At 46.6% G+C, this 14,091-nt stretch overlaps 2 protein-coding genes across 5 annotated transcripts in view; both read left to right on the top strand.

Moving 5' to 3' along the window:
- LOC111070359 (serine-rich adhesin for platelets) overlaps positions 1 to 10,522 on the top strand; it is a 48,927-nt gene extending 38,405 nt beyond the window's left edge. Inside the window, exons 4-8 of one of the 4 annotated variants that reach the window (XM_041596320.1) lie at positions 445 to 2,152; positions 2,221 to 3,013; positions 3,674 to 4,407; positions 4,483 to 5,827; positions 6,747 to 10,522. In XM_041596320.1, coding sequence (XP_041452254.1) covers positions 531 to 2,152; positions 2,221 to 3,013; positions 3,674 to 4,407; positions 4,483 to 5,827; positions 6,747 to 8,930 — 6,678 coding nt within the window. In that variant the 5' untranslated portion in view covers positions 445 to 530 and the 3' untranslated portion in view covers positions 8,931 to 10,522. The remainder of the gene's footprint in view (positions 1 to 444; positions 2,153 to 2,220; positions 3,014 to 3,673; positions 4,408 to 4,482; positions 5,828 to 6,746) is intronic. The other 3 variants (XM_041596321.1, XM_041596323.1, XM_041596322.1) reach the window with 3 other exon arrangements.
- Positions 10,523 to 11,484: 962 nt separating this feature from the next.
- On the top strand, positions 11,485 to 13,124 carry LOC111070342 (papilin). Its single transcript, XM_022360798.2, has 3 exons — positions 11,485 to 12,680; positions 12,743 to 12,871; positions 12,935 to 13,124. Exons 1-3 carry the CDS (start codon positions 11,640 to 11,642, stop codon positions 12,986 to 12,988), a joined length of 1,224 nt encoding a protein of 407 aa, XP_022216490.2. The 5' UTR covers positions 11,485 to 11,639; the 3' UTR covers positions 12,989 to 13,124.
- Positions 13,125 to 14,091: the final 967 nt, after the last annotated feature.

Here is a 14,091-nt window from a genome sequence, read left to right as displayed (position 1 = left end):
CTCATGTGTGTGTGTGTTAATGTGTGTTGTAATGAGTATTGTGTTGGCCTAGTGTTGAAATCTGCATTTAAGGCTGCTTTTAATCGAATTTTTAGCATTTCACTTCACATAATTTGCTGCTTTTCGATGATGTCCCTTTTTAAGCAGAATGGGTACTAAACCTTAAAGAGGAAGAAGGCAACTTCTTCCCTATATTAGCTATTGAATTCGGAACTAAGATTGGCCAAAAGAATCCCCTACAAAACTCGTATACCATTGAAATCCATGGGCTTTACTCATCTTACTATTATATTATAGATTTTTTTCTATATGCAACTATCTTTTGTCTCTTTATCTCTACTCGTATTTATCTCTTTTTGACCCCAAAATTTCTTATCCATTTACGACAGTATTTATGTAGAGTCCCCAACTAATCGAAAACTGTTCTTGCTCTTCTCCTTACAGTCAAACACTAGCCAAAAGTGAGGGAGTTGCCACACACCAAACCCCTCCACTCCAATAAACAAAACACAGACCAAGGCTGCTGCATCATGGACCTGCCTTCGATGGTGCAGCGTTCCGGTGACACTCTGATCGTGCGCAGCGTTGTCAGCGGCAATCAGCTGTACGCAGAACAGGGCGGCCACAATCCAAACGGAAACCAAAACAGTGCCACATCGGGCTCCTCCTCCTCACTGCTGGAGAGGCATGTGGAGAGATATCGCCTGCAACACTTGCTCCAGCAGCAACAACAGGCGGCAGCTGCCGCAGCTGCAGTCGTGAACAGCGTGCAACAGCAGCAGCAACAACAGCAGCAACATCAACAGCAGCAGCAGCAGCAGCAGCAACAACAGGCAGTCATCTCTATTGATGCCAAGGAGGAGGGCCTGCCACAGTGCAAAATCAAGCGGAATTATAGCTGCAACCACTGCGCCTACTTCACCCAGAACCCGCGCTACCATCTCACGCATCTGAGGGATGTGCACGGCGAGAAGATCGTCATAAACAAGTGCAAACTGTGCCTGTATGCCTCGCGACACTTCCAGAAGCTGGTGAGGCACATGAAGATGGTGCACGGCTGCACCGACGGTATACCCAGTGGCCATGGACAGGCGCGTGGCAAGCGCGGCATGAGCCGAGAGGCGCGCAAGCGTCGCCTGGAGGAGAGCGTGGGCGTAATGGGTGGCAGCCATGTGGGAGCACAGGGCCTGACGGTGAGCGTGCCAGATGTGCCCACATTGGAGCAGGTGAAGCGGGAGCTGCAGTTGCAGGAGGAGAAGTTGCAGCGCGACATCGAGGCCTTCAAGCAGCGGCAGCGCGAGGAGCAGCATCAAATGGAGCAACAGCTGGAGCTGGCCAACAGCTACGAGCGCCAGATGCAGATGCAAGTGCTCCGAGAGTTCGAACGCCAGTCGCCGCCAGAGCCACCGACACCCTCGCCAAGTGGATCGGCCACCCCGCCCTCCAACTGCGAGGAGCCACAGAATCGCCTGCTCAAGTGCAGCGCCTGCGAGTTCACGACCCTGTACCGCACCCAGCTGCGGGCTCACGAGCTGGCCGAGCATGGGAAGACCAAGTTCTTTCGCTGCGACAAGTGCAGCTATGTGACGCACATCAAGGCGCGCTTCAGCAAGCACGTGAAATACCATTCGATGCCCATGATCAAGTGCGTCACCTGCGATTTCCGCACCCCCTACAAGTGGAATCTCGATCGTCACATGAAGAACCATGGCGGTGCGGGCGCCTTCAAGTGTGCCGCCTGCGATTTCACCGCGGACATTAAGCAATCGCTGACAGTGCACGAGATGAACCATCATGTACCGCCGGTGGGCAATGCTGGTTCCATTTGGCCCAGGCGCCAGAATAAGGTCGGTGCCAGCGAAATGTGCGATGATTTTCTCAGCGATTCTGCCGAGCTGGAGGATCAGTACAATAATAATAATGTAGATGATGATCTGCTGGATGGTGGCATGGAGGATCCCGATGAGGTGCTTAGCGGTGAGGAGCTGCATCATTATGGCAAGCGCAGCAAGTACGACGATGAGGAGGAGCCCACGGATCTGTCACAGAAGGGCGGCTGCTCGTCTGACACCTCCAGTGTGGGCACAACGACGCCCAACAGGTCCCAGCGGCCAGTGCCAAATCTCATACCCATCAGCAAGAGTCCCAAGGAGTAAGTAGCGCCCAGGTGTCACGTCTTACTACGACTCTAACCCCATGGTATCGTTCCCTTTTCCACAGCGTTTTGAATCTTTCTAAGGATACGAATGCATCGCGCAGCACCCTCACAGAGATTGCCTCCATGTTCTTCAACGAGAAGCAAATCTCCGAGATGCTGGACAAATCGGATGTGCCCCAACTATCGCCAGCCACGACTATCACCTCGCAGGCCTCGTCCCGCAGCCAGCCGACCAAAAAGTCCAGCTCCAGCTTCTTGGACAAACTGAAGACCGGTGCCCAGCACGAGAATCTCATCTGCCAGTGCGGCCACGTGGCCAAGTGCCTGTCCGAGTCGATCATCCATGGCAAGAGCTGCCATGCCTCGGCCGTGATAATTGCAGACGACGACGACGCGGCCCTGCACGAGGATGATGCAGATGATCGCCTGGAGATCGATGAGGACGATGAGGATCATCACTCCCATTCGGCTTTGAATCTAAGTGTGACGGGTTCGACACGTTGCCAGCATTGCCGCCATCGCTGTAAGTCCTCCAACGATCTGATGCACCATCTGACGCAGTGCGTCGAGGCCATACGCTGTGCCAACGAGATGTACGACTCCAATTCTGGCGAGAGCAGTGAGCAGCGTCGCTCCGACTCGCACCACTCCCTTCAGCAGCAGGCGGCCGTCCAGCAGCAGCGTGTCTGCATTTGGAATAAGGCGGCCAAGGAGATTGCAGCCGCCGCTGCAGCGGCTGTTCATCAGGAGAACAGCAACAACAAGAACCTGGTCAAGTCACCGGCCAACAGTCAGGGCACCAACAACGAGGAGAACAGCTACTACGGCGTGGAGACGGCGCCCGGCTATGGCGAGGTATGTCTTTGAGCACAGCCAAAATCCACAACCAAATCCCTGATACACACACACAATAGAGAACAAATAGGAGAGCGATTAGTACTTAGGGATAGGGATAAAGATTGTCGGACTGTCTTTGTGTAATCTGTAATATTTGGTAGATCCGATAGATAATCCTTAAATAAAGTTTGGGCTGTGTATATACAGATTGTCATCCAAATCTGATAGAGGGAGAGCTCATGTATCATTAGGGAAGAATATATGGCTATATCTTTAAAACTGTGGATGCTAAAGCTATTATAGTCGATCGCTGATAAATCCTGTATCAAGTCTGTTCTTCGTCATGCACACGACATGTATTTGGTTTTTCCAATTCTCGAGCATTCTCTTTTGGTACATTCAATTGTGCGTATCGAGTCTAGTATCTAGTATTTCGTCCCAGTCCCAGTCTCGAGCTGATCATCAATGTTCTTCGTCATGCACACGACATGTATTTTGTTTTTGCATAAATCTTGGAGCAGTTGGACTCTTTTCGATCAGATTTAGGATCAGAACTATCTCCAGTTTTTTGTTTGAATATACACCCCCAACACACGAAAATGCCTCCCTCCCCACTGTTCAACTCCCATGCACGACCACATGCGTCAAAATGAAATTTGACTCTTTCACGCACTGCAGGTAACCAAAAAGATGACACCCGAAGAAGAGGCTGCCAACTCGTCCCTGAAGAAAGTCTACAAGTGTCCGCACTGCAGTTTTTGGGCCTCGACAGCATCCCGCTTCCATGTGCACATTGTGGGGCATCTCAATAAGAAGCCCTTTGAGTGCTCCCTCTGCTCGTACCGCTCGAACTGGCGCTGGGACATCACCAAGCACATCCGCCTGAAGACCATCCGTGATCCCTCGCACAAGACCGCCAAAGTGCTGATGAACGACGAGACCGGGCGGCGGAACTACACCAAGTACAACAAGTACATTACCCTCATGAAGGTGACCGAGGAGGATGGTGACCCCAAGCTGATGAAATCCGGCGAGATGACACCCAATCAGGTGGCCTCGCTGGCCTTCCTCAAGGACTATGCAAAGGTGGGCAGTGGCTCTGGCCAGGACATAACCCTGGAGCCGGTGCTTTCCAGCAAACCGAATGCTTTGGACGATGCCCATCTGGCAGACAACCTGATCCGCATACCCCTGCTGGCGACCATTATGAATGCGGCCATGTCCCAGCAGCAGCACCAGCAACACCAGCAGCAAAAGGAGCAGCAACACATCACGCCCTCGGTGACCATTTCGCCGGTGAAGCGAACAAATCAGGCGCCGCCCAGCAAGCCCAGCGATGATCTCATCACTGAGGTGCACCAGGAGGGCAACGAGAAGCGCACCGTCTACAGGTGTCGCCAATGCAACTTTGGGTGAGTATTGCCACACACAAACAGCAACGAGTCCATCAATCAAGTGTTTAACCAACAAACAAATCCCCCAAACAGTCATCACAATCGCGATGCAGTGCTGGCTCATGTGAAGATCCACTATCAGGATGCCAGCTATCCGAAGTCCGCCGGTGCCGCTTCCTCATCCGGCACCTCGCCGCTTCAGGTGTCCGTCAGCACGAATCCGCAGTACTATATGAACAAAGTATTTGCTGCCATGTGCCTGGGACAGTCCTCGCCCACGTCCAACACGACCGGCAACACCGGCCCTGGAGGCAGCTCCGGCAGCCAACAACATTCCCTAATATCGGCAGGACTGCTGCAGCGGGCCATACAGGAGGCCCAGCACTCACCGACACCGAATGCCAGCGCTCTGAGTGGCCTAGCCTTGGCCCTGGCTGGCGGCAAGTCAGCTGCCAATACGACGAAAGCCAGTGCCGCCTCCATTTTAGAGCACGGTGAGCAGAAAGCGAGTCAAAACGAGGCAAGTGCCGACAGTCTGACGTCGCCTACCACCACAACAACAACAACCAACAACAGCAACCACATCACAAAAGAACAAATAGCCGGCATGGCGAGTAGTGGTGGCAGATCATTACAGGATCTGCTCACATCACCACGTACCAGAAATGGTGGTCATGCTGGTCACCATGGTGCTGGAACAGCCACTGGAGGGCTGCAAACATCAAATCATCCTAATGCTAACAGTAACAACTCCTCCTCGGTTGTGGTAATGGGTACTACCGGTACCGGTACAGGACACAGGCTACTGGATACCAATTCGTCCTGCAAAAAAATCTACGTCGCATCATCCAACACACCCACTGCCACAGCCACAGCCAACAACCACAAGAATGCATCGCCTATTATGCCAGTAACTACCACTCCTACTCCTATTTCTACTTCAACAACAACAACAACTCCCTCTTCTTTTCCCACTGGTGCAAAGTCTCATCTGGCTCATCATTTGGGTTCGGGTAACACTCATACCGACACTCATTATCCACATAACCATAACCAACAACCAAAACAAAACCACATCGCCGGTGATGGTTACCATCTTCACATGGCCCCCCATCTGCATACTAATCCCAAGTCCTTCCCAACATCCGGCTCCGTTTCCGCGTCTTCGTCGTCGTCGGCGTCATCGTCCTCGTTGTCGTCGGCGGCATCGTCGTCGTCCTCATCAGCATCACAGGCTGCCTCGCCACACGCATCGCCGCCATCCGCATCGTCGATGTCCAGTGCCCTGCAGCCGCACTCACAGTCGCAGTCGCGCTTCCAAAGCCATAGTCCAGGTAGTCCCAGTCTACTGACGATGGCCGATGGCGATCGACGCGATCCGTCGCCATATCGCTGTGGCCACTGCCATCAGGTGTCGAATTGGAAGCATGTGATCCAGGTATTTGTTCAAATGCATTTTATGGTTTTAGTGTTTTGTCCCATTCAAAAACCGAAACAAACAAGCCGTTACGTTACCCCTAGCCGTGTCCCCTGCTTTCATCTCAGAGGGGGTTTTAGTTCGTTTTTAACGAGAAAGAAAATCATTTTAAAGGGGGTTGAGATCGGGGCATCACGTGACACCGTAGGTATTCATGTTTTGCAGCATCCCAAAGGTCTATGCAAAGGAATTACCCCACTTTTTGATAGCTCTATAATAAGAATGTCCTCAGCCTATAGAAGGGGGTTCATGTTAGAGGAGGTTAACTTCCAGACATGACTAAGCCCCAACAAGTAGTCAATCAGTAGCTACATACAGGAGATGTGCCAGTCATTAGGAACTGCTTTGACTTCGGTTAATTCCTCCCAACAAACAAAAAACATCTCACACACCCAACCCGTTCTCCATCTGTGTCTGTAGTCCCTGCGCTGCGCTGGTAAATATGCAAAAAACGAAATCAATTATTATTGGACTCATTTGTTAATTGTGTGGTGTCTGGTGTTGCTTTTTTTGTTGATATATGATTACTTATAAGATTACTCATTTGGTGAAAGTTATCTGCTTGCTTGCTATTGTATATCTCTTATATATTTCTCAAAACTAAGTGTAAATCCATAAAAAAAAAAAAAAATCCATACAAAACAAAACCCATGAAACAAAAAGCTAACCCCTTCAAAAAAGGGATACCATACGGTGCGGGTGTTTTCGATTGGGCTAAAACTCATTGGGTACTTTTACCCTCCAGATAAACATACAATACATACTCACACCTCCACACACACACACACACACACACACACAGATACACTGCTAAGAATTATCTCAATTAAATTTAGATAAAACTAATCAGAAATATTTTCGTTCCTTCTATCATCAACAGCGGCACTGTCGCTTAAAGCATTCCGGGGATATTCGGATCGAGACCCTTGAGCGTGGCGGCACTGCACCGGCTATCTATCGACCCTTGGGCGCCGGTGCCAGCAATGAATCCCAGTCCCACATCAACAGCACCACCAATAGTCACACTACGACATCCAGCCTCAACATTCTCAACAGCAAACTCGGAAATGGCAACGGCAACGGCAGCTCCCACAACTCCCCGAGTGCCCAACAGCTACTGATGAGCTCCAAGCAATTGGAGCAGCTGCTTCACTCCCCACTCTCTGCAGGCGCCGCGGCGGTGGTGAATGCGGCCAACACACAGCAGGATCTTCAGGCGGTGGCCGCCTACTGGGCAGCCGCCTGCAAGGCAGCCGTGGCCAATGGGGAGGAGTTGCTGCAGCTGCAGCAGAATGATCAGATAGAGATCACGCGGCTGCCATCTGCAACCAACCAGGAGCACCAGAGCAACCAGAGTAACACCAAGAGCAAGCAACAAAAGTGTCCCGTGTGTCCGTACATCTCGGAGAGCAAGTCCCAGATGAACTATCACGTGTCCCTGCATAAGCCCACGCAGTACGAGTGCCGGCTGTGCACCTTTGTGTGCGCCAAGAGGCAACACCTGAGCAGCCACATGCGGAGCGTTCATCAGCAGCAGCTGGCAGTCGGAGGGACAGGCACAGGAGCAGCAGGAGGAGCCAACGGAGGAGCCTCCTCCCTAGGCCTGGACTTTAGTGTGGCCCTCCAGCTGGCGGCGGCGGCCAAGCAAGTCCAACAGCTGCCCGCCTCCACGCCGCTCTCCATCGACTTGAGTCAACTGCAGCTGGATGCGGCCTCGGATGCGGAAATGAATCCCCAGCAGCTGCCGCCGGAATACCAGTACAAGCTGATCAGCTACTGTCCGCGCTGTCCGGCCCGCTTTGCCCAGAAGCACAACGATGAGCGGCAGGGCAAACAGGAGCTCGAGCAGCATCTGACCGCCCATGCGGCCGCCAATGATGCAGAGACGGAAGATCTTTACGTGTGCACCTACTGCGGATACCGCACAGGAGAGGAGGCCCTGCTCCAACTGCATCGGGCCGTACACATGTCGCACTACCAGGAGAAGTGCCAGCAGCTGTACAAGAACTGCAAGGAGGATGTCGAGTTCCCAGCCCCGAAGCTCATGCAGATCACGGGACCCGAGACCATCTGGGTGGTGGACAGCGAGCTGAGTGTCCAGCTGCTGCAGCAGCAAACGGCGGGTGGCGTTAGTTCTTCGACCAGCGCTGCTGGCAGCTACAATGGCCAGAACTCGCTGCTCAAGAAGCAGCTGGAGTCGGGCGGTGGCCTGGAGAGACCCATCGAACGCGAGTCTACGCCTCAGCCCAAGCCGCAGGAGGTGGAAGCGGAGGCGGAGGCGGAGGCGGAGGAGGATGAAGAGCGTCGCAGCAGCTCCACGCCATCGACGAGTGCCTCGGTGGCCACCAGTGACCTGGCTGCAGATGGCAGCAGTGATGCCGGCTCCATGGACATGCCCCAGTCGGCTTCGGCCCCCGAACGCTGTCTCCACTGTCCGTTCGAGACGCAGAAGCATGAGGAACTGCAGCAGCATCTGCCGCATCATGGCGTCGTCCAGGCAGCCCCAGAAGGTGCACATTTGTGTGCCCATTGCGATTACCATACTGCTACGGAGGCGGAGATCGAGGATCATACGGTGGTGCATTTCAATGCCAGCGAGAAGCTCAAGTCTGTGGAGTTTTACACGTGCTACGACAAGCTCGAGATCAGCATGGAGCAGGAGTCGGAGGAGCCCACCAAGCAGCACACGGAGAACAATAACAACCAGGACAATGTGATCAATGCCAATATGCAGCAGCAACAGCAGCAGCAGCAGGAGCAAAGCGATCCTGAGCATCAGGATGGGGGACTGGACGAGCCGCCGCCGCCAGCCAAGAAACCCAGCACAAAGATCATTCTGTACAAGAGCGACGGAGCGTTGAGTGTGAAACCATCGCCAGAGGAGACATCGACATCCGCACCTGAGTCACAGCGAAGCGAGAATATCAGCGATCGTCTGCGTCGTCGCATTCTACGGGGCAGTGCCCCAACAGCGCCCGAGGAGTCCCAGGAGCAGCGGCCAACGACTCCGGATAAAATGATTCTGGTCAATCCCAAGACGGGCAAAGTCATTTCCAGGAAGTAGAAAGGAATCCCCACCCCCACCACCTCCCCCAACCCCCTTTAGATGATACGATTAAGATTACGTTTTGAAACACTTTTGATTATGTTTAAAATATTATTTTCATTTTGGTATTGTTAAAGTTTTTGTTGTTGCTTTTGTTTAGTTTATTTTTTCGGGTTTCTGTTGAGGTTGGGAATTTGTTTTAGGCACACCGATTATGGTTATATTTTGTCACTAACACACACTCCTACACACACCACACAGATACACACAGCGATATGTACAATAGTTGGAACATGTTCCTGCACTTAAAACTTTGGTTTAGATCCTAAGTTATCCCTAGTTATACTACATGCATACAAATATACCCGAACTGTAAGAACACTTCTTCTTGTGTCTTTCGGGCAGACCCACAAATTCATTTACATATTTATCAACAGGCAACAATTTCGAATAATTCTTTGGGGATCTGCCTGGGATGGAAGAACTTTTCTTTCTTTTTTTTTATTTTATTTCATTGATAATGATTATGTTCTAGAACGGTGCAAAATGTAATATAACTTAAGAGTAATTTAAATTATCAAGGAAAAAGAGAGAAAACTATAAACGTTTATAATCGCATAAGATTAGAGATAAATTTATAAGATATATACCCCAACAAAGAGCAAGATCCAAAAGCGTTTCAAAGAAATCATACAATTTGTGTAGGGAATACTAGAATCAAAAAATTGAAAAGAAAAAAAATATTCAAAATTAATTCTTGCTGGAACATCATTTTGTTGAATATAATTTTTATTTTTTTTTTAATGGGAACTGTGATTATTGATAATTGTAAAAAAAAAAGAAGAGGAATGCAAGAATGCAGAGCGTATATCATGCAATGAATATGGTACTATATACATACTATATAAATCTAAAAAACCTATACATATATATACATATATTTACACACTGCTGCTACAATACAATGCAAATGCAAGTAATTCAAATATCAAATTGAAGAAAATAGTAAAAATTGTTGCAATATTTGCAATTTTATTTTGTACAAGCAAGCCAGCAGCAAAAATGGTTACATCTAGGAATTTAGTTCGCTAGACTCTAAAATAGTTTTTGTTTTTATCATTATAATTGTAAATTAGAACTTATTATTTGAACAGAAACAATGTAAGAAACAAACAAAAAATGTTATCATAAACTTTAAGCAAACAAAAAGAACACTTGTGGAATAGCGGGGCCATATTTAAATAGTTTAACGAGAAACAACATTTAAACGAAAGCAAATCAAAAAATAAATAAAATAGTGACAAAAGAGTATACCAGAAGTAACTTACACTTGGATAAAAAACTGCAACCGCCTTTGATATGCATATATACATCTATATATAGGGTATATCTATATCTATACACACAATATACATATATGCTAAAATAGTCTCTAACATTAAAAGTACACTTAAAAAAATAGTTTAATTAAATTAGTTTTGTTTACTACGCGCACACACCCACACACACACACACATACACTTACACACCTACACAGATTTATGGCATCAAATTCAAAAAGAGAAAAAAAATGTACAAAAAACAACAGTTGTTAATAAAGAAATCAAATTTTAAAAAATACACAAGTTGCATTTACAATTTATCGCTCTCTATCTCTTATAAAATTAATTAGAATAGGGGCCTCCCCCTTATAAATTAATTAATTACAATTGAAATATTCAAAATCATAAATATTTTTTTAAAGCCTAAAATGTATATAGTTTAAAAGTTTACTTTGGAAATGGACCAAAACCATATATAATAATCTATACATAAAGATAATGTAAATCAAAATTACTTAATGTTTAAAATTAAACGAATTAAAAAATCTTTATATCGAAATCCATTGATAGTTGTTATAGCTTGGTGAAATTGATGAAGAAAACATTAGAAGATATTTGATTTGATTTGTTTAAATATTAAATGATCTTATTATCGATATATCGCATCACAGCCCTATTAAAACCCACATTGCAACCTTGCAGTTCCAGTTCTATTTATGTTTTCAGTTCCGTTTTAATACAAGTTCCTCCCGTGAATATTTCATCCCTGTGTAGTTACCATGTAGCAAACAAAATTAGATTTTGCAGACATTTTTGTTTCAGCCATGTTTTATAAACAATCCACAAAAAAGAAGTACTTGAGTGTAACCAATCTGGTAGAAAATTAATTATTTTATTGGATACAGTATAGTTTTTTAGTGCCAAAGGTACTAGCTAGCTAGTAATATTAAACGGAACATTAAATTCGGAGAAATATCATTTACGATCATAAACAAAGAAAAAAATTTAACCCACATTGAACCAGATATCCAAGTAAATTATTAAACTTAAAGAATTTTATCGTACATGCAGGTAAAACATATCGTAGTCAATATGTTTGTTAGTAAAGAGGAAGAATGGATCTACAAGTAGAATTTACCAACAGTATTATTTTCGCGTTTTAACTCAAGTTGCTTATCTGTTTAAATATATGGTGGGTTTAGTGGGTTAAGGTGAACATTTAGTTCGTTCACTTGAGTGAATAGTAGTTCTTTTTATCCGTTCGTTCATGAACTAGCCAACTATTTTGATGAAAGATTAATTGTGAATTGCGATGCATTTTCACCTAATTCTACTGTAACATCACACAGAAAACGTTATCCGGGCTAATTGAAACCACTCGAAGACATCCCCACCTGCCACACACATGGATACCAAGTCCAACGATGATTCAGCTGGCAGTGATTCGCTGGACAAATCTATGCAAATTAAGTGCGTGATGGTCGAGACGACAAGCGATGCGATGGCGACTGGGCCGACAGTTGGCGAGGAGTCGGACAACTGCAGCCGGGATTCCGCTGCACGGGATATGGGCGACAAATCGGCATCGCCGTCGCCAACGGGGGTGATGCAGCGAGAGCAGCAGGCTGAACAAAAGACTGATGCGGTGTCCAGTATGGGTGACGGCGACAGCTCGTCACAGACGGGGGCCAGCAGCAACTGCAGCAGCAACACGTCCCCCTCCTCAATAGTATCGTGCACTGCCTTCGAGACGAAAGTCAAACAAATCTCACAGAACCTCAAGGAGACCACACTGGCCGAGCCAGTGGCAAAAAGCGACCCAGCCACAAGCGATGCGGCCACCAGCACCGCAGCCACAAGCGACGCGGCCACAAGTGACGCAGCCACCAGCGACGCGGCCACAAGCGACACAGCCACAAATGATGCGGCCACAAGCGACGCCGCCAGTGCTGCAGCTGGCGACAGTAGTAGCAGCCTAGGTGATGCCGCTGCCGACACAGAGTCTCACAACTCCACAGACGACTCCTCCGAGCGGCGTGTAAAAAAAGTTCGCTTCCATCCCGATGTCAAAGAAAACGACGGCGGCACTTGGGCGAAGAAAAAGCGTTCACCCCAGTCCAGCGAAGCGGATTCTAGTGCAAACTGTGATGGCATGGACCTCGATGAGGACGACGAGTGTGATGAGGATGATGAGGAGCCGGAAGAAGAGTTTGATATGGCCAAGACCATAGCCGAGGCGGAGGACTACCTAAAGGAGCATCCGCTCACGTTTGTTCGTCGAGCCGAACAAAACGGAGATACACTAAACGATGGCTTCGATACCGTCGATGATATGCCCCCGGTGGTCCCGATGGACCTGTACGACAACGATGTAGATTTCTATAGGAAAATTGAGCCAGAAAATGGCATTGAACGTGTACTAGGACGCGAAACGAAGGCGGGAAAGGCAAGTCAAAAAGATTATTCCACGTAAATTAATAATAGTTAACATCATCACTTGATTTGCAGGTGGAATATCTGTTGCGCTATGAGAACCAGGGCGGTCTCTTTTGGGAATCTGAAGAGTTCATTCGACGCATGTGTCCGACGCTCCTCAAGGAGTACGAAAAGAATCGCGAGAAGCGTCAACAGCGTTTGGTTCGTCTCTCGTCTGCTCAATGCATTTTCCTATTTTCTAATATACATATATTTTAATTGCAGATGCATCACGTTGCCAAGCGACAGACCATGCGACAGCGTTATACGGATTTCTAGTAGTGGCTGCTTAGATTTTAAGTTCTGAAATAAGTTCCACTTAAGTGTAAAATTTTTGTAATATGCAGTTACTGATTTTCCTTTGTTGAACAAAAACCAATAATGCATCTAAGGAATTAGATCCCATTATATTAAATCATTTAGTGGTCGTAGTTTCCTTTTCTTGTTTTTTGTTCTCTCTTTTCTTCTTCCCATTTCAAGACAGCCCAAAAGCCAGTCGTGACATTGTATGACAATATTTTTACCCGGTACTCTGTACATAACGTACAACATATCCAATCTTTAAAGCTGTTACCATCTCGCTCACTCCGCCAGAGGGAAACAATAAAATCTGGATGAAATACAATAAGATGGTTGGTATAAAATGTTAAAAGTTGGCTGATATTTAAATCTAGGATATTTTATAGATGATTTTTTTCAAGACTGTCTATCTCCACAGATTTTAATATTTAAAGCTTAATTTTAAGATCAAATTGAAGCAAAATTTAAACTAATAGCAGGCTTACAGGATATTAGTCGAAATGTATCATAAACAGTTTCAGGAGTCCCATCTGTATAATTGGTATCCATTAATAGTAATAAATGAGTTGGCGAGCGAAATTTAGTTTAAAAAACATCTCTTTGGCCATGTCAAGGACAATAGAAAAAAACAACAAAGCTTTTTACAAGGATCAAATTAACATCACCAAACCTCAACAATGTATATTTTTTGGACGATTTTCATTTATCATCCATGCAATGATCGATTTCATGATCTGTTTTTGTATATTTAGTAGATATGCAAAAATTGTCACTACATTTATGAACATAAGTTCAATTTCGTTCGTATTTCGGGGATATGTAGCAAATGTGTAGTTACCGTGTAGTTATCATGTACAAATATAAACATTTGTTGAGCTTTTTGGATTAAAACTTATTTCATAAGCAATACAACGATTTGAAGTCCTTAAAATAAGCTAGATTGTAGAAAATATACTAATCTATTTGTTAAAATTATATGTTTAGTGGTGAGAGTCCCAACTAGCTTGTAAAATTAAATCGAATATCTAAATTGAGGAATAGGAGTTTCCCTGGTATATTTACTGTATCTTACATTATATTTG

This window comes from Drosophila obscura, unplaced genomic scaffold (genome assembly GCF_018151105.1).
Source record: "Drosophila obscura isolate BZ-5 IFL unplaced genomic scaffold, ASM1815110v1 contig_14, whole genome shotgun sequence".
NCBI lineage: Eukaryota > Metazoa > Arthropoda > Insecta > Diptera > Drosophilidae > Drosophila > Drosophila obscura.
Note: the sequence above shows the minus strand (reverse complement) of the source record. Positions and strands in the feature narration are given on the sequence as shown.

Coding starts and splice junctions, on each gene's coding strand:
- LOC111070342 (XM_022360798.2), top strand. CDS start 11,640: ATGGATACCAAGTCCAACGATGATTCAGCTGGCAGTGATTCGCTGGAC. Junction 12,681..12,742: donor GCGAAACGAAGGCGGGAAAG/GCAAGTCAAAAA, acceptor CTTGATTTGCAG/GTGGAATATCTGTTGCGCTA. Junction 12,872..12,934: donor AGAAGCGTCAACAGCGTTTG/GTTCGTCTCTCG, acceptor TTTTAATTGCAG/ATGCATCACGTTGCCAAGCG.